Below are 20,545 nucleotides of genomic sequence, written 5' to 3' on the forward strand. Positions count from 1 at the left end.
CTGCCTTTGTGTCATCCTTGGCGATGCTGGTTTGGAAGACCAGGGACAGCATCCCATCCGGGTCTGGCCAAAGCACAGGCACCTCAGCATTGCAGGGCAGATGTGTCCCTCTGCAGAGCTGTGTCCAGATTTGACACTAACCAAGTATTGGAAAAAAAGGAGGAAAAATAGAGGGGGTAGGATAACATACCAAAATGAAGTAAGAAAAAAAAGTATCTGTAACTATTTCAATTCAGAGAAATACTGACAAAGATAGTGGAGAATTAGACTTTCAGGACTTACCCAGAAACATTGGAGGAGTTAAATGCATCTAACCTGGCTATGCAGTGCTGAAGTGGGCACATGACAGGAACAAGGATTTGAAGAGTCACAGTGAGAGAGGGACTATCTAAGGCAGTAGTAGTGCCACTTTGTCTCTCTTCCTGAACTGCTTCTGCATCTTAAGATTTACGTTAAGTAACTGCTAAGATTTTAGTTCCTGTTGTAACTGGGACAGTTCTCAGTCTGCCAATTCCGTGGTTCTGGAGAGGGCTCACAGCATTGTGAACAGAAGGGATGTGTTTAAGATCATTACCATAAAAACAGATTACCAGCCATATCTGCCCTATCAGCATTTTGACAATGTACTTTTCCTTTTAAGAGACTGCAGCACTTTTCTGGAAATGTATAGACAAAACTGTATTTCAAGAGTCATTAATCTTAAAAGCATTTTTGCATCAGTTAAACACCAGAATTAATTATGTCAAGCATGTGTCACATGTTCTCCCTTGGCTGTGCTTGTTACTACCATTATACCAGTTAACCATTCCATCAGCTTTTTTTGCTTCCTGGTGTCCCCAGGAAGTTCATCAGAGCTAAAGTTATGCATTTCAGCAGAAGTGGACAGTGTTTAGTCTTCAGAGTCACATTATTGATTTGATTTGAAGTTCATGCTTAACAAATGGTCTCTCTTGTCCTTTAACGTTTGTAGTGGACATCAGTTGAAATCAATATGTATCCCTGTGGGGAGAAGAACAGTCACTGACATGCTATGAATTAAAAATGAAAGTGTTATTTTGTTTGGTTTTTTGTTCATTTGTTAGATTTGAAATTAAAAAAAACACCAATCAATCTTGGTGTTTAAGGTCAGAAAATCTACTGAGAACAGCTGAGCCTTGAAAGTCACAAGTTTTACTAAACTCTGTCCTTTTAAGTTTGCAAAAGGGCCCTGTCTTTCCCTTGCTGCTATCCCTTTGCCCCGTGCTAGCAACAGAAGGGACCTCTAAAGATCATACAATCTCCCCAGGGAAGTTCCTCTGAGCCTGGAGGCAACTAGACAACTGTCACACGGTGGGATTATTTTTAACCTAATATGAGTTGTTTAAGAATTAGCCATTTAATCTAAACTTATCCTTAAAGCTTCCTCCATTGCTGGTGCTTACAGAGCAATTAACCTGCAGAGAGCAGCTCATCACAATCATAGAATAATAATCAGACTGGGTTGGAAAGGACCTTAAAGATCATCTGGTTCCAACCCCCATGCCATTAGCAGTGATACCTTTCACTAGAGCAGGTTGCTCAAAGACCCATTCAGCCTATTTGTTGATGAAAAGTGGGAAGAATTGTCCTTCTTCTTATTCACTGGAGCAAATAGACTGGGATTGGAAGTGGAAGCATCTAGAACTAGCTCTTAAATAGGAATCCCATTCACACTGGTAGAGCATAGCAATTCTCCTATGTCCTCTCACATTCCTAGCTACTGATGAGGAGGCTGGTTAGAGAAAGTAAAGGGGTGAATAGATACCATAGAACTACTAATATCCTTCATTCATAATTAGCCCTTAGGACTGTTGGCAACAAGTGCCATTGAGAGCAGTCTCCAAGCAGTTATGTTTTGTAGGCAACTGCATTGCTGGCTGCTACCAGGTATGTGGGATGAAAAAAAAAATTAAAAACAACCTTTGCCTTTCCTTTCCTGAGTTGTGTTTTGTGCTTAACTACAAACAAGGATTTAAGACTCACTCTGCAAAGCTGAAAATAACTTCAAGAAGTTGGTAAACAAGTGGAGAAATGTAACAACTTTACCCATTTTCTGGGCATTAAATTGCCAGCAATGCCCTTGTACTGGCTGCTTGTCTAGCAACATTCTGTATGCTCAAACTAAGGGCTAGATTTGGAGAAGGATAACCAGAAGGCAAAAAAATATTTTCTAAGAGCTCACTAACTAGGCTAGAAGCCTTAGTCATTTTCACCAATTATTACCAAAGTTCAGTTATCCTATGTGCACAAAATCGAACTCACCTCCCTCTCTTATTTCACCTATTCAACAGAACTGTGTGGATAGTGGTGACTCTAATTGGATGTGATTGGCCAAACTTGAACTTTATTAAACCTGTTTGTACACTGAATTGCAGCTTGCAAGGCTGAACAAGTTGTGCATTCGATCACTCCATGGTTATAATATTCAGTTCTAACTTTTCCTCTCAAAGATAAATTTGTTTCTAATAGAATGTCACCATTATTCCAGATCTCATTTTAACCCAGGGTTTTTTACCACTTAAATAGCTCAAATGCAGCAAATTTCTCTGCTACAGCAAAAGGTGAATAAATGCCTAGACGAAAAAAAGAAACAAAAACTCCCAAAACCAACCAAACAAAAAAACCACACAGAGAAAAAAACAGAGGGATAACCTTTCATAAAGGAAGATCTTTCATAAGGGTCAAAATCTCACCTGTACAATTGTAATGTGAGGTCTCGTTAAGGTAACATTGGCCAGATTGGGAAGAGGTAATCCTTTTGACAGTTTAGCTTAAAAGAGATAAGCAATGATTTAGGTATGCATTAGAAAGATAATAAACACCTGCCCTTCAAAAACACTGTTTATCAAGAGACTTCTAGATCTTTTACAAAAACTAATCTCTTAGTCTCTACAAGCAACCCTGGGAGGTAGATAGGATGTTCATTTAGCAATGGGGGGAAAGAATTACAGATGTTTCTCTCCTGGCAGTGTGTTGCACACAAACCAAGGCATTTCATGTTCAACACATTACATACTCAGTGACTTGTCCCTAACAATCCCTGAGGGATCATTAATACAGCTCTAACATCATTAGAACCTGTTCCCGTTTGTCTCCATTAACTAAGGAAGGTGATGTTTGTCCCAGTACAGAGGGCTGGCACAAAGCTATGGACCCCTCCAGGGCCTTAAATAAGATTTATGAGAAGCAAAATCTCTGTCCTGGTCTAATAAAGAGGAATACATTTCACACATGGTGGCCTCAAGCTGCTGTGCCGACGAGAGAGTTGTGTTTCTCCCTGATGCATCAGGGCCACATGGACTGAGGTGAAGGCAGATGAATTACGAGTTCCCAAGTAATGTTTGCTCTTTATGCAGAATAGTGCCCGTGAGAGGGCGCACTTACACCCCTGCAGATCAGTCTCACCCACCCTTCCACTGTTTACTGACTGATGGTCATTTCCCACTGTAATGGGAACTCGAAATTTAAGCAGAAAGTCAGTAAGAGTTCCTAGAATCACCCACTCTGCTGGAGACTCTTTAGCTGCTGCTTCGAAATACAGCCTTACCATTAGCTGATGGAATTACTTCAGTCTGTAAAATGTAAGACAGGATGTTCTCCAGAAGAGAGACCTGCCACAGACAAGAAAACTGAGTTAGCAATCACTTCCTGATAGTGGAAGAACTATCGTGCCCTAATCCTGGGTGGAGTTAGTAGGCTCATATTCAACTTTCAGCTCTTTTGGACTCAAAGACTCATAAGCTCAAGTGAACTTTGGATCTTAAGGCTTTGGAATGATGCAAAGGAAGTGAGATGCAAAATGCAAAGAGATTTCAACATGTTTAGCCAACATTTTCATTTAAAGCAATCTATTTCCTTTATTTGAGATAATGTATCACCAATAGCAAAGCAGGACCAGAACAGTTTTAATCCTTTCTCCTCAGCTACCCGGAACTGATAGATTATACTGAGAATGCAATGACTCTCTGCGGAGGCAAGGTTACAACTGCACTATTTCAGGCATCTGTCTTGGCTCCCCCTCCCTACTGTAATTCCGAGCATCTGTGATGAGCACCCCTGCAGCACATGGAGTGCCTGTGCCTCAGTCATCCATGTGACCATTAGATGGCACCCTCCGCTGCTGCTACAGTTTAGATTACCGCTCTGTGTTTCACCGTGATGATTCGAGAGATCTCTGTTTACTGCAGTTCGGGGAACTACAGAATGTCTCATTTGCAGAGCATTAACTTGTCCCAGCATATACTTTAAAGTCCACAGCAGAGAGGTGGCTGCCAGAAGACAGGAAAAGAACCATCTGGGAATGAAGCTAAATTATTTAGAAATACATATAAAATGTAACTCCTTACTCTTTAGCCTCGGAATCACTGATATTCCTGGTTTGCATTTCCTATATGCTTCAACTATCCACTTACCTCAAAAAAGCCAACATTGGAGTGGGCTAGGGAGAACTGGAGCCTGAGGGAAAGAAGTGAAACAAGATGAGTCACTAAGAAAGGATAAACACAGCTAATCTATTCATGTGCAGTCATTGCTGTAGAGCTCCAGGCCTTAAGAAGCGCCTGTAAAGAGATTTTTGAAGCAATTTCACTTAATGCACACTGCTGCATAGAGAAAGACTTGGTTTTCTTAAAGCATTGCTGAGCATCCATGCTAAAGACTGTGCTAGAAAGGCTGTAGCCAGATGTGAGTGTTCTTCTCCCTCTGTGCTGTGTTTTGAAAATCCCACTGACAATTGTTTTAACCAAGGATTTGCAGGCTGTCAGATATTTTGCAATAATATCTGCATGATGTGAGTCTTACCACGGTAGGAAGTAAAAAAATCTCTTCATCCTATGGTACTGCTACTGATGGCTTTGTTGCTAAATATCTCTGTTTCCGAATTGAAATATTTATTCCACATATTACTCTCATATCCAACACAAGATTTCAGCGTTTCCACAGCACTGGCACCCCAGCTCTCAGCACAATCTAGATTTTTCTCTTTGGAATTTGCTGCAAAAATTGCTAACAGCACTGTCCTCTATAAATTCCTAACATCTCTCTGCCCTGATGAACTCTGCATATTCTTAATCCTATAACTGTCTTCCCAAGGGACTTTTATGAAATCAGGGTCCCAATTCCCAGCTGTGAGGTCCTGGTATACAGAGCTTCTCTCTATGAAGTGTGACCTGCTAGATGTCTAGATGTCCAAGCCTCTGGTCTCCAGCTTTCTGACCCTTGGAAGCTGCAGGACTTCATTTGGTGAATCTCTGCTATACGAATATTGGCATAGAGGGACCTGCAGGGGCCCAATTTCTTTACTGTGTCCTGGACTGTTCTGAAGTTCTTTAGTGGCACAAGTGGTCCATAAAACAGTGAAATTTTCCAGCTGGAAAGTGATGAGGGAAACTTTGAGATGACTCATGGTCATCATAACTGCCCTACACACTTAATTCATCTGGCTCAGAGGGGAGAGTAGATGCAAAGAGCAGAGACATCCAGTAAGACCACTGCCCTGTAGTAATCCACAGCTGGTAGGCAGTCCCCTGGGGACATGGCAATTGTCACAGAGAGGCTTCCTGCCTCCTCTAAACTGTGCAGCCAGAATTAGAGAATCTGATGCAGATGAATTTACCAGGGAAACATACTCATCTGATCATATGCCTAAACTGCTAATGTTGGGATTGCTAACACTGTTTTCCAAAGGCCTGGAAATCCTTTCCATCCCAGGTTGAATTACCTGTTCAAGCATAGCGAGCCCATCAATTTCTGATCAAATATATTCAGAGAAATGCTGCTGTTGGCTGTCTGCAGAATAAAGAAACCATGGGTTACCAAACATAAAAACCCCAGGACCCTTGCCGTGAATTAGTCCCAAATACATAAATTCCATCTTCCCACTTACGTATGGAGGCTGTTTTACGTAAATGCAACTTTCTCGTTGCAAGACTGCACACAGTAAATGTCTGTTTGTCTAAATGCCACTGACAAGAGCTGAAATGTGGGTAATGAGATTTCCCTAATCAAAGTCACGAACAAGTTGCCAAGAGGCATGACTCATATCTGCAGAACTGTCATTCCAGAGAACAAAACTTTCATTAATCAGAGGCACTATATGTTTGGATTTTTGTCCATCAATAGGAAAGTGTTCTTTGCCACAGAAATGCTCTATAGGTTAAGTGAGGCCACACAGGCACCACCTGGGACTATGGGGAATTTACATGTTTAAGTACTAGAAATTTGGCATTTTCCTTATTTCCAAGTTTTAACAGAAGGAAGGAGCAAACATATTTAATGCTGAGTTGAATGTCACCTTGTTCATTGTACTTACTGTGTTCATTGTGAACAGCAACTGGGTGGTTGAGTCTGGCAGAACAGCCAACACCTCCATGGAGCCCTGAATCTCTACTGTGAAGGAATCCTGCTCTAAGCTGATGACAGGTATTTCAGTAGCCATTAGGTTCAACATTACTGGGTAGGGTGTCACTGAATATTTGGCTACCTGTAGAGATTCCAGGACAAAAAAAAAAGACAGAAAAACTCTTTTTGTAGGACAGAATACTGCAATTTCTCATTCTTGAAGCAATCATTTTGAAGTAGTTCCTTAAGATGAGGTTAAGGATAGCTGCTAACACAAGATTCATTCAGGCAAGTAGGAAATAGAGGTTTTCTGTGGTGATAAATTAACCTTGGCTACACAGGAATGCAATGGGAAGTTCCTTCCACTTGAGGAATACAAATTTTTTATATCACTTTGAGAGAAATTAAATACTGATTTGTGAACAGAAGAGAGAAATGGACCACAAATATGACACTGAAAGTTATACAATAAAAGAGCTCATTCACTTTGAAGTTCATCCATCTCACAAGAGAGGTTCCTCCTCTTGACTGTCCACAGAGAAGCCTCACTCTGTTCATTGCCTGAAGAGTGAGCAGGCTCACCAAGTTCTTTATTCAGAACAGCGTGGGTGGAATATTAGCATCAATGCTCATGGTATTTAATGGACAAGATCATATGATGACTACTCTTGGAGAATTTTATGTTTCTGAGGAAGGAACTTAATAACATCTGGGAAGCAAACAAGAATGTGAAGTTCTTTGAACCATTAGTTTGATTTCATGCAACATCAGCATTTCTAGCCTAGGGGTTCTTATGCTCATTTTTGGTTTCTCATTCTGTCTGAGAAGGCTGGTGGAAGCCATGCATGCTCATATTCTCTGTCCTGTTATATTCATCTTCTCCACACAAAATAAATGGAAATCCTGTGCATCTGCCTTGTCTGTTCCATAGGATGTAGTGTTTCCTGTCCATCTGTTAGCTTGAGTTCCTGCATGTGGTCCCTTCCCAGGTCCTTCTGCTAGTCAGTCACAGGCTAACAGTGAAGCAAAGACAATTATGCAGATTTGGGCAGGAGGAAGGTATTCTTTCTGAGCTGAGGCCCTCTCAGAAGTCTCTCAGAGCAGGACTCATGATTTGAAGCTTTTTCTTGCATAGAGATGGTTTTAGGTGGGAACAGCTGTGGCTTGGGCATGGTGCCCAGAATAAAGATTGATGTGCAAGGTTATGGGCCAAGATTATGTTTGGTAACAGTGCCTGTCATTAAATTCATCATGGGGATGGGAAGTGACAAGGCCCATCTGCTCTGGTGTTATGACACATAGATGTGCCAGCTTCTCTAGTGCAGGAGCCCTGCTGGCCCTAGCAGCCTTTGGGATACACCAGTAGTGAGTGAGGTGTCTTGACACCCACACTGGGTGGTTCTCTAAGACTTTGTGGAACTAATTGTACTCACCTCAGGGATAATACTGCCAAATATCTCTGTGCTTATATTAAAATAGCTGCAAGTCTGGAGTAAAAAAATAAAAGAGAGAAAAAAATGAGTTGCCAGATTTGACCTTTATGGTTAGCTTTTCTCTAATTGCATTACTACTGTCATTTCAATAAATCTTTGATTTTGTACCTCTCAGAAATATTCCTAAGAGACTTGGTATACTTAAAGCTGATTCCCAATAATGCATGTGAAAATAATTCCTGGAAAAGTAAAGGCCTAATATTATAATCTGGGCTGCAATCTACAGGTTTTGGGACTTACTGAACCTCCTGCAGTCAGGTTAGCCAAGTCAAGCAGCCTCCACACACAGCTACTGTACTTTGAAATATGCTTTCCTCCCATGGACCCTGTAATATTTTCATTCTACAAACATCCCACAGAAAACAGCCACTGAGGTTTCAAAATTACTGAGTTGTTCCTTTCTCCATGTCAGAGAAGTCTATGCCTCAGGTCTACAAACCCCTTATTTTTTGTAACAAAGTTGCCAGTATTTGGTACTTTGCTCAGCGGAATCTGGCACACCTGGCTGTGGCCTGAGGCATCTATATAGAGAAGAACATAAAGGAGAATAACAATATCCTCCTATTTATGACCTGCTGTTTCAGGACTCTGCAGACTAAATAACAACTTTATATGGCTGCACATTGACATCTGGCAGGTCAAAGCTCTACCTGAGCCACTCTGACCCCATTCCTCTGTGTCCCACTCACCTCCTCTGCAATGGTCATGTTGAAGGCCCCTGCAGTGTAGTAAGCAAATGAGGATGTCTGAAAAAAATACTCAGAGAAGGCAAGGTAGAGCATGGAGTCACTTTGGTCTGGGATAGTGAAGGGAGCTGCCACAAAGGGAGAACCAGTATCGATTCCAGCTGGGAAGACTATGCCCTGAAAGTTATTGCCAGAGATAAAAAAAAAAAGAGAGTAAAAATATAACTTTAACATGATTGCAGACAAGGAATGCTACTTTCCTATACTTTGCCCAGGCTGTTCATTTGGTGTACAACTGAGTACACAGGCTTTGCAGTACACCCTGAAGGCTTGGTGCTTTCAAGCAAGTGGTGAAGGCAAGTTCCAGCATTTGAACACCTTCACAGATGACACCAAAGATCCATCTCTTGAGATACTGATCACCTACTGAAGACAGTCTGCCACCTCAGAACAGAAACCCTCTCAATTAAGGGTCTATATATTTCATGAAGAGCATGACTAGCAGTCCTCCTTTTTGAGAAGCCTTATTTTCTCCTATTTCCATCTCCAGGAAGTTAAATCTGAGAACTGCTACTCAGAGTTATCCAATGGTCTCAATTACAAAATGGATGTCTAAAACCAGAGGTCTTTTGTGGTCAAAATCAGTACCTTACTCTACCCAGAAGCAAGCTGGTAAGTTGTGCAGACAAAAGAAGGCTTATGAGAGAAAGAAAAGTTATTTCAGAGAAAGCTAAAATGCCTGTGTTGTCTTCTGTGATGTTAGTCAGGACTTGCAGATCTAATACTTCCAAATGCATCCAGATTAAACAAAAGGTAAAACTGATTTAAAGTGATGCAGCCACTTACAGGTTAAAGTTTTTTATATTCCTTTTATTAGTCCTCCATTTCTGTTTCATCTCAAATGTATTCTGGATGTCTTTACTTTCTCATTCAGATCTAAATTTCCAGTTGCCTTTTAAGGACTATCAAAGCACTTAGGAAGTGCTGAATCACAGCTAGTGACCTCCCCATTCAATCCTCACTTGCTGGATTTACCAGTCACTTGCTTTGTGTATTTCCCCATGTCACTTATGTGGGAGAATAGCTCTTGTAAACAGCCATGACATTATCTCTTCACTCTGCTCAAGTCCCTGCTTAGAATCTAGTTGCTGCAATACTCAGAATGACAGCAGCTGCAGAGCTGATGTGCCGAGACTAGTGACTACCATACAGACAGATATTAACTTCTTGTTCTTTTGTGTTTCCACCTCTTTTTTCCATGTTGGCTTTTTTAATACTTAATTAAAAAATAATTGTAACAAGACTGTCTTTTCATTCTTCCTTTGTAGAGCACCTAACACAAGGCAGCTTAAACTTAATTAAGGGTCTCAGATACTGTGCTGATAACTACCCTCAATGAAATCACCTTACACAGAATGACAATGAAGTAATTTTAGAATTAGGAACCGGTCAGATTTTAGTTTCAGTACATAAGGCGACTTTTTGCTTAATTTGAAGGAAAATTACAGGTCTTCAGACTCAGCAGCACTCCTTGGACTCCATGTATTTTCAAGGGTCTTCTGTCTTCCCATTCAAAAAGCCAGAGACTGAATTCTTGCATCTATAGTCTCATGCTTTCTTATCCTCTCTCATCTGAGAGCAGACACATCTAGTTAGTGCAATGTGTAGAAATATTTCCCTAACTGACTGAACAAAAAAGTCCTTGACATTTATCAACAGCGAGAGAAAGATGATGTTGAATATTTTTTCTTTCCTTCCCTTTCCCTGTCTTTTCTTCTAACTTGCTTATTCAACTTTTATACTATTTTCTAAACCAACACAACAGCAATTAAAATAAAAGGTGTGGCTTTTAAATAATTTTTACAACAGGATTGTTACAAGTTATCACAATAGCAATGCAATAACGCTTTGAAATGTCTGTCTTTGCAGATACTGAGCCTTTATGTTCAGAGCAGCAATCATGGGCAGCATAGAAAGTGGATCATACAGTAATAAACCCCACAGCAATCTTGGCAAATAGCGCTATAGGAAATTACCTTTAAGTCCAGGTCAATGAATGGTTGGAATACTGCTGGCAAACTATTTAAGGAGTAGTCTACTTCAGCCAAATCATCAATTGGCATGACAACTGTAAGGGAGGTAGATAAGGCAAGATACAGAATATTGCAAAAAACACAGAAAGAATTTCATGTATACTTAAAACTAAGTCAATTTCTGAAGGAGAAGACCACCAGTTGTTCCAGAGAGTAGGAGAAAACACAACTGGAGGCCTCCTAACACACATTCTGACCTAAGGCTTGATGTTTCTACTGGCACCTTCTGTAAAGCATGTTCTTTAGTTTGTCTGTTGTTTTCTTACTGTGGAAAAGAAAGTGTGGTCTAACCAAGAAAAGAAAGTGGCCATCAGTGCTTCAGGGCATATGTAGATGTTGAGATTTCTTGCCAAGCAGTTCTCAGAGCATCCAAAGTGCCACTAACTCGCAAATACTTTCCAAGAAAGGAGGATGCCTGACCTGCTTATATACTTGTGTTTTGCACATGGTACCTGACCAACACTTTGGGTGTTTTAAATGCCTGCAAATCTACCCCAAAATGGTTCAAGTGAGAAGCTTTTTTGTGAAGGAGCTTTTTAATTTTGCCTTTCACAAGTCTGATATATAGGCAAGTAAAACTTAAATTATCAGGCAGGCTAGGAGATCAGGCTTCAGCTTTTAAAGTGCTATGTGTGCAGGAGGACTCAGAGCATGAGGGGGAAGGGAAAACTGCCATAGTGTCAGTACTGTGTGGCCTCTAAGTAGCATTTCTAACAACGGAAGTTCACACTGCCACATTTGCAAGTTGAGAATCACTACCAAGTACCGGCTCTCAGAAATATAAATTTCTTGCCCTCGTAGCCCTGCCTTTCTTTAACTGGTTCTGTAGGCAAGGGAGCAGATAGAGCAGAGGGCCCAATATTGCTTCTGGAGGCATTGCTGACCAACTGCTGTTAAGGGAGCTGCAGAGTTTCACTGATTAGGAGAGAGAAAGCAGAAGGAAATGGCATCACTAGTGACTCACCATTCAGTGATTGGAGGTCATCATCTATCAACTGGATCCCAGCCCTGATGTTGGGACATGACTGTAATAAAAGCACACTCAAGTTACAGCCTGATTAGTGTAGACAGGTAGGCACCTCTTATCTGTGTGCTAGCAGATTTTTCTTCTATGTGACACACACTGCAGCATTTGTTTATCAAAACACCTGATCTGGCTTTTCTTCAGCTAACTGGATCCCCAAGATTTCTGCTTGGTGCAATGTAAGCATATCCTATGTCAGTGCTGCAAAAAGAGGGAAGTTGCCAGAGGCAGCCTGGTGGGGGTGACAAAACCACAGCCTTAAATAGCACAAGGAGACAGATTTCACATTGGTCTCACAGGAGAGATCTCAGCATCACGGAATCATTTAGGTTGGGATCATCGAGTCCAACCATAAATCCCTGTCCTGGAACAGAATCACAGGCATCTCAAGCTCCATCTCCTCTCAGTGGCCCTGGGCAGATTGTCATCCAAACTACTCATTTAATACAATGAAGTTTAAATATATCATATTATCAGTTGATGTACTATAATTTCTCTATGCATAAACCAGTATATGTTTTATCTACCAAGTATAAAAATTATCCATACTCTGTGATGCCTGTAGGTACACAGGCAGAGACTTGTTCTGCATTGAAATGGGAAAAGAACTACATTTGCTGGCCCTACTGCTGCCTTGGTTGAACCTAGTGGTGGACTAGTCAGTATATCTTGGCCATGAACTTTGTCTAGAAGCATTTCCAGCTGGCGGAATGCTGCTGGTGCTGATTACACCAGAATAGGTCTATATTACAGAATTATTTTTCTAGTTCTTCCTTTGACAAGTTCACAGCACTGACTTGTGAATGTCATCCTCCTTACACCCCTCCCCTGCACAATGTGAAAGGCTTACATTAGTGACCAAGCTCCTGCGAATAGGTTTCTTCAGATACTTGATAAAGAAGTTATGCAGGAAGCTAGAGGGAAGGAAGAAAGCAATTCATGGGTCAAATAACACAGTCATTACAAGTAATCAGATATCTCTGTAGAACACAAATTTAATGGCCTCTGAGTGTGATATTCTAGTACACGAAGCTTTCTGAAATGTAAAAGCTATCAGACAGCCACTATTTAAAAGTAGGTAATTTCAGCATCTTGGCAATTAGCCAGGGTTACTTCATCTTTATGAAAAAGGAATTCTTCATAGTACCACCATCATATGTGTGCAAACACAGAATAAATAAGTAGTCTCTGCACTAGGAACTTCCAATGCAAGTTAAAACAAACAAACAAAACAAACCCATGTGACAAGAGTAGTATTCAGACAGTGAGAGAAGTACAAGAAAAAACACAGTTGATTGGGTTGTATTCAGAGGCTTAACAAACAGCAGTCTGGTTCTGTTCAATTTTGACAGCATTGTGACTAGGAGGCATAGTACAAGCATTGTGAAGCATAGTACAAGCATGTAACCTTCTACCTAGAGTTGAAGATTAGAGCAGAAGTTTGAAAGAAGTGGATACTGAAGAACCACAAGGAATTGTTTGATTCTGTCTTTATCTTCTACTGTGCGCAAACACAAGGACAAACATCAGTGTTGGCCATTTTTGGCCCTCTGTTAGGGCTCCAGTTCTCACCTGTGGTGTCTATAGATGCCTAATAGCAATTCTGTGTGCCCTGTTTTGTGAAGTTGTCTCTGCACTAGTCATTGACAGTTATTTTCTCCCAGAGTTTATACCCATCTCTTCCACTTACCCACTTTTTCCATTCAACTTGATATCTATGTCACCAGAAGTTGTCCGGCAGCTAGTAAGGGATATTGACGTAGGACCTGGATTATCCAGGGATGTTGAAAAGATTGCAGTGACAAACACCTTTGAAATGTGCACTGTGCTTCTTCCACTGTCTCTGCTGCATAAAGTAAAAATAAATTAAAAAGTTAAAAAACCCCACCTCTTCATTATGGAGTTGCCTGGCAGTCTGGATCGGTGGCTGTTCCTGGTCATTGCCACTGACCTGCTCTTCTTTGCCTGCCTTGGGTACTTGCCAGTGAGGGCACTGTCCCTCCTACTGTGCCAACACCCTCAGCTCCTGGGTCCCCTTCCCTTGGAAGCAACCAGCCCTGCTGTCCCTGTCAGCAGAAGTGCAGATCAGAACTGTACTTCAGTTTAGCAATACAGGTAATGTGAATTGTGGAGAAGGGAAGAGGGATTTCTTCCCTCTGAAACAGCCCAGGACTAGGAAGGTATGGATGCTGCCATGTGCTCATCCATTTTCCTTCAGCTTTTGAACTGTATCTCTTGGAGGCATAGCAGAAGGTTTCTAACAGTGTTACTGCACTGGGAGGTTTTATTTTACTGGACTGTTATCCACCACATAACAATTTTTCTAAATGTGTCATTATCTGGCAGGCTGCATAAGGACAGTATTCAACTAGAGCAGCAGTCCTGTACTATTCACAGCTGTGGGCTCTTCATCAGTGCCCATGTCTAAGGGGGCGGGGGCTGCCTCCCACCAGCAGACCTGTTCAGAAGAACCAGTTTGTGCTTCTGGGTTACTGCTGCCAGCTGATAAAGAGCACCTTTGCCATGAAGTGGTCACAAGAAAAACTAAACTCTGCATTGTCCTCTTGACATTCTCCATGAAGAAAAAATCCCAGGACACATTAAACTGTACGTACAACATCCAGGTCCTTATGTTCCAGTTCATGTTGATGGTTAGAGAAGCATTTCCAATCACCAGTTTTATCCCAGACCCAGGTAGGAGGGAGAGGGAAGCACTGGGTAATTCAACAGCAGTGACATGTATTCTAGAGCATGAGACAAATAAGGGAGAGAATACAAAAGGAAAAGTTTGTATTTCATGAGTCAGAATAAACACAAAACAAGATCCAAACATCAGTCAGACATGAATTACCCCCAGAGAGAATACTTACCCAGAGATGTTGTATTTAACATTACCAAGCCCAAATTTCTCATGGCCGGTCAAATCAGGGAAATGCTCCTTTTCCATATTCTGCTTCAGGATTTCCAGCCCAACCTCCTTGGCTACAGGAAAACAATGATCAGTTCAGTTGCCTTTGATACTGCCTGGGAGTTTACAGTTAGGTGTTTCTGGCTTAGGAGATGGGATGGACAACAGAGTCAGCAAGAACATATCTCATGTGACACCCAGTCGTGCTATTTCCAATCCCACTCCCAGTCATGGCAAGAGCTGAACCGATTCAATATCTGAAGGCAGATGAACCTCGATATTATGTACAATGCTGTCAAGCAGCTTACTGACTTTGCTCTGTTCTGCTCTTAAACTTTCCTTTGTAGCCTGTGATTGGGTCATTTCCTCCCACTGCCTTCACTGTCCTATGTAGGTCATATCAGGATTCAGTGCAATACCACAAGCAGCTCCTGAAAACATCACACATACCATACTCCAACCCCTTCTGGGTGATCCTCACTTTGAGTCCAGGGTTGCCACTGAGTTGCCCGCTGAGCAAACTTAAGAGAAGGAGAGAACAGCAAATATTCACCATCTTCCTTGGTTTTTTTCAGGACCTGTTAATAAATATAATCATAGCAGAAGTTCATGCTATGTCACTTGGTGGTTATACTCCCTTCCCCTTCCCCCTGGACACCAGCTTTCCTTATAGAAGGGAGAAAGTGGAAAGCTCAGCAACCATGGAAGAGAGGACCCATTTTGCACAGATTGATACAGAAGCAGAGTTTCATGGGGTAGAGGAGAAAAGTCACCCTATTCATTGTTCATAGAGACTGGGGAAAGCACTTAGGGTGCATCCATTCAGACAAACCTTGTTGAAAGGGATGTGGCATTGAATTTTTAGGCTGTAATTTCCCCTCCCACCTCTAGCTAGTGAAATAAGTTGCCTATTTTCCCCAAAAATATGTGGAGCTCTCAGTGCCTCCTGGTGATTCACCAGACATCACTGCATCCTAGCACTTTGGAAAATCTGATAAGCTCACTTATTTACAGACACAGATACCCCCACTTTTGGAACTACTTATTAAGATCTTAGTCACAATTTGGAGAAGTCCCTTATGTTCCCTCCTGTCAGTCAGCAAAAGAAAATGATTTTGTGCTAGCAGACAGTGTTTTCATATTCCCTAGCCCACATGTTAATAAATGCATGAAGTTTTATCCAGAAACTCTCTCTGCAAACTTCATAGTCCAAAGGATGTTTAGTTTTGCTTTTCCGATTCCTATTATTTTTGTGCATGATAGGGTTATTACAGGCATCCTTTTTAGTGTCTTGTGGGGAAAAAACCCCATGTGGGTGGCACCACTGATTGTGGTTAACTAGCTAAACTGTGTTCATGTCCCACTATTTCCCCTGTACTCGGTGGATGATCTCTTGGCTCTCCCTACCTTCTCATGTCACACAGGAGTTCTTGGTGGCTCTACAGGATTCACCACAGGGGTGGTGAATGAAAGAAGAAAATGCTCATCCCAGGGGCTTCTGTGACTGGATTAAAACTGAGACAGAGCTATCTATATGGATCACAGACTGCATGTAGTCTGAAATTCAGGAGCTGGTGCTGCCAGCAAGGTCTCCCAAGAAGAGTAGGAGAAGCCACCCTGATGGAGAATTTGAAAACAAAAATGGACAAAATCAGATAATGGTTTTGTTTTTATCCCCAAAGCTGGAAGCAGCTTTCTATGGAGTTGTCTGACATCTGGGGTTGACAATGTGAATGGCAAACAGGTCACATTATTATGGATTTCCTCATTTCCAGCTAATAAACTGCATTATGGACAGCTGAAAGTACATTAGAGTATCTTTTCTAGCATTACTTCTATACAAAATATAGAATATACTTCTATATAAAATGTGTCTTTAGTTACTCCATGTCTTTAGCTGTTGCATAGCTGGGATGAAACCACCTATAAGCAGAAAATTGCTTCCTTCCTAATACCTGAAAAATTGTTTTGATATTGCTGTGTCTTTCACTAGCTATTTCACTACCAGAAGCAATAACCTCAAACCTCTAAAATATTTTCAGTTATGATAGCAATTTAAGCAAGCTGCAAAATTATACCATTGATTTAAATTTTTGTAAGAGTCAAGCAATCCCACAAAACACCTTTGCTTTTTAGTATGACTAACATTTTCTTTTAAATTTTACTGACTTTTTTTGAGAGTTGAAAGAAACACACTTCATCTACAGAGCAAAAACAAAATACTGGAAGGAAATGTGTCTTTCGCATAGGCATAGTTTCAAAATCATAAAAGTTTAACATTTAACCTGATTTAGCTACCTCTCTCTTCCCAACAAAGCCGTTCCTCAATGAAGAGTAATCACAACATATTTGTTTCCATACCTCTTCTCTGAAGACTGAAGAGAAGACTCTTACTGTATCAGACCACAGGGCTGAGGGCGATGCAGGGAAAACCCTCTGCTGCCACGACCCGGTCTTTTAAAGGAAAGAGCTGTGAGCTCGAAGAGAGTCAATTGCTCCCACCTTCAGCAGTATCACACAGGGAGTGGCCTCTCTGATAGTCGAATCCCAAACTATTTTGGGTGTCCTAGGTTAAATCTATCAAATTTCACTTAGGGATAAGCAGGAGGCAATGTGAACTGTTGGGTGGGGGTGCCCAGGCACTGGGTGCAGGGTGACATACTGCCTTTGTGGCCCACTCTTTCAGCACTGGCTTTTCAGATGGACCTGAGAGGAAACCCCAGTGAGAATTCCACAGGACACATACTCACAGCCAGGTTTGCATTGTGAAAGAAATAAATTTATGTGCCATCACTGTGAAGAACAGATGGAAAACAAGGCCCATCTGTCTGAAATTGCTCAGAATACGGAAAACCATAAAGCATACAGTATTCATGTTATAGCATAGGTATACACACACACACACACACACACACACACACACACACACACACACAGATGCTACAGTGTATATATATGGTGCAAATACAGTATCAAGTCCTTGTACTCAGTATTTTCTCTTTCTTGTGCTTACTTATCCAGTTAATGAGTACTTCAGCTAACCAATACTCCTTGGCTTGTCAAGAAGGTGATTTAATCAATTAACTTGCATGTACCAAGCAAATTCCCTCAGGCATGAAGCACTTTGCTGGACAATCTGCGTCACTTCCATTGTGCAATCCATGAATAGAAAAGGTGGAGACACTTGTCAGTCAAATACTCATACTTTACATGGATTTAACATTCACTACAGGGAGTCACATGCATAAAAATTTCATTAGTTATATCTCTGGCAACTAATTATTAATATAATTCCCACCCTCAGTTACATAAACCTCTGTAAGTTTTTTTGGCACAAGTTCTGCAGTTCCTATAAAGCAAGGGAAAAGTTCCATTGTTTCCATCCAAGATGTACAAAGAACTGAATTGTCTGAAAACTATGTCAGCTTATCCTCAACATATCCTTTTAACATGTTATGGTTCTTCTAACAGAGTACCACCCAGTTTAGATAAGACTTTCAGCAAAAGTTAACAAAGACACACTAAGGTTTCCAGAACAGTTCCATCATTTCTTTCTACAAATAAAGCAATAAAAGCCAACTGTCTGCTTACAGACACATTCAGATAGCACATTCAAATACGCTATAAATAACTTCTACATCCAGACTTTTCACCTTTCAAGGTCTTACAAAGAGCCTCTAAAAGGAGCGTTTTATTTCAGTTGAGCCACCAAGCATTTTCTTTGATCTGTATGCTAAAGGGGATATAGATTTCGATCCTTTTTACTCAATAAACAAGAAACAAAATGAGGTTATCAGTATGGCAATACTACAAACTTGTTGCTGCATCTCTGCAGATCACTGGCTTTGCAGGCTTTCTGTCACTGCTTCTGACTCAGTGCTCCAGTGGTCCCTTTCCTTTGCTCCCCAATTCTCCTCTTTCTTCATGTGCTCTATTCTGCAGCATATCGGTGAACATCAATCATTTCCATTGTTCTGTCAACCAGGAAACACCACCAGATCAAAAATGGCAGTGACCTGTAGGCAAACATAGGATGATACAGGGGAACTCTTGGTTTATGCAACATCCACTTTAGTCCTCAGAGAAATTACTACATCACTTTGTGAACAGCCAGAGGATTAGAGCTTAAGGGACAGTGTTGTGCTAAGCCATGACTCTGGCCTGAAAAGGTCCACTGAGCCATGGTACTTGTTAGTCAGTCCTGGAGCATGTGTCCCACTGGAAGAGAAAACATAGACACCAGGGCTTTAGTTTTCTTTTTCCCCTGTATCTCATGAAATGTCCTCCAAATAGGCAGAACAAAGTTCCTGATATCAATGAGGGACATTAAACCAATTAAAAATCTTAATTTCTTTTGAATTCTTCTTCCATTCTCTTTCTAGTCACTCTTCACCTACCACAGAATACTATGAATTGGAATGGTATGATTTACTGCTATTTGGTTTCAGGGTGCTTTTTTTAGTGAAAAACCGTATCAGCCAGCTAGATAAGGAAAATGATTCAGCTAAAACTACACAAGTCACCTTTCTGTCCCAAGCTGGAACTGAACTTTCTGTAGAGTGACATTTGTAGACTAGTTTTCCTTTACATACACTTTTAATATATCCTGGTTGAGTGTCTCTGATGACACTGACATAAGACAAAATAAAGCTTTCAGTTCCATTTTATAAATAGTAGAGGTATGGAATTATTTGGAGATTGATACCCTCAAAGAGCTGCAGCTACTCATAAACAAGGAACAACTGCTGGATGATAGAGAGGCCAAGGACTGCCTGTGATGCAGTGAGCATGAGACTGTGAAGTTTCAGACCCAGAGGAGCAGCAAGACAAAGAACAGAATTACAAGCATGGACTTCAGATGAGAAGATTACACGGACCTGCTTGGCAGGATCTGTGGGAAATTGCCCTGCAGAGCAGAGGCCCAAAGGAGCTGGCTAATCTTCAAGGGCAGCCGCCTCAGAGCATAAGAACAGTCCATTACAATGTTCAGACAGTGAGCAACTGTGGCAGAAAGCCATCATGGATGTACATGGAGCTCCTGAGTGAACTCAAACACAAAAAGGAAGTGTACAGAAGATGGAAACTGAGACCAGCTACTTGGAAGGAACACAAAGATCTTGTTTGCACATATTGGAATAAAGTCAGGAAGGCCGAAGTTCAGCTGGAGCTGAATTACAACAGGAAAGGTTTCCATAAGTACATTGATAGCAGAAGAAGAAGGTGGGCTTATTTCTCAGTCAGATGGGGGACTAGTGACAAAAGACACAGAAAAGGTTGCTTTTAATATCAGAGCTTGTCCTCTGGCCTGCAGCAGCAGGTGCCACCAAGGGGGCTTGAGAACCTGAAGTACAAGGAGACTGTGAGAGATTAGGCCTGGTCAGTTTGGAGAAAAGAGGGCTTGAAAGGCCATTTTGTTGCCTGCAACTTTTTGATCAGAGACTACAGAGAAAACAGAGCCAGTCTTACCTTAGAAGTGTATGGTGAAAGTACAAAAGGCCACAAGACAAGCTGAAACATGGGAAATGCTGATTACATATTAGGAAAGAAAATATTTACTTTGATGGGAGTTAAATAGTGGAACAGATTGCCCAGAGAGATTGTGTAACATCCATCTTGATGGGGTTCAAGACTCGACTGGACACAGTGCTCAATAACCTCATATAATTAATCCTGTTTTGAGCCAGTGTCTGGACTAGATTATATGATTCTATAATTATATGGCAATTCACTGGATTTTATAAATCTCTTCCCACTCTTGGTATCCAGTTACAAAGGGACAAATTGTGAAATTTTTACAAAGAATAAAGTCTCGCTCCATACACAAAATTTTGCTCACATTAATGGAGAGAAATTGATTAATGCAAGAATTTGTTCCTTAAATTAATAAAATGTGGTGTCTATAACTGTAGTGAAAAGAACCAGTTGCTTCTTCTCATCAGGCTGCAACAAGTTTTCCAAAGTATCAGGAACAGTTAGCTACACTC

The 20,545-nt window shown here is 41.1% G+C and overlaps 1 protein-coding gene across 2 annotated transcripts; it reads right to left on the minus strand.

Annotated features, from left to right (window-relative positions):
* Nucleotides 1–658: 658 nt before the first annotated feature.
* On the minus strand, nt 659–20,047 carry BPIFC (BPI fold containing family C). 2 transcript variants are annotated; one of them, XM_071549836.1, is made up of 17 exons: nt 20,028–20,041; nt 18,377–18,535; nt 15,012–15,139; nt 14,524–14,635; nt 14,269–14,397; nt 13,344–13,499; nt 12,504–12,567; nt 11,594–11,654; nt 10,573–10,664; nt 8,540–8,713; nt 7,791–7,844; nt 6,329–6,499; nt 5,738–5,805; nt 4,431–4,473; nt 3,566–3,629; nt 2,712–2,788; nt 659–999 (listed from the first exon to the last, which is right to left on the minus strand). In XM_071549836.1, exons 3-17 carry the CDS (start codon nt 15,115–15,117, stop codon nt 958–960), a joined length of 1,413 nt encoding a protein of 470 aa, XP_071405937.1. In that variant the 5' UTR covers nt 15,118–15,139; nt 18,377–18,535; nt 20,028–20,041; the 3' UTR covers nt 659–957. The 2 variants fall into 2 exon arrangements, with proteins under 2 accessions (XP_071405937.1, XP_071405938.1); XM_071549837.1 differs by lacking the exon at nt 18,377–18,535 and having other exon boundaries at nt 20,028–20,047.
* Between the last annotated feature and the right edge of the window lie 498 nt (nt 20,048–20,545).

The sequence above is a fragment of the Pithys albifrons genome, chromosome 3 (assembly GCF_047495875.1).
Source record: "Pithys albifrons albifrons isolate INPA30051 chromosome 3, PitAlb_v1, whole genome shotgun sequence".
Classification (NCBI taxonomy): domain Eukaryota; kingdom Metazoa; phylum Chordata; class Aves; order Passeriformes; family Thamnophilidae; genus Pithys; species Pithys albifrons.

Coding starts and splice junctions, on each gene's coding strand:
- BPIFC (XM_071549837.1), bottom strand. CDS start 15,117: ATGGTGAATATTTGCTGTTCTCTCCTTCTCTTAAGTTTGCTCAGCGGG. Junction 12,568..13,343: donor AAGTTGAATGGAAAAAGTGG/GTAAGTGGAAGA, acceptor CCTTCCCTCTAG/CTTCCTGCATAACTTCTTTA. Junction 6,500..7,790: donor TTGGCAGTATTATCCCTGAG/GTGAGTACAATT, acceptor GAATCTCTACAG/GTAGCCAAATATTCAGTGAC.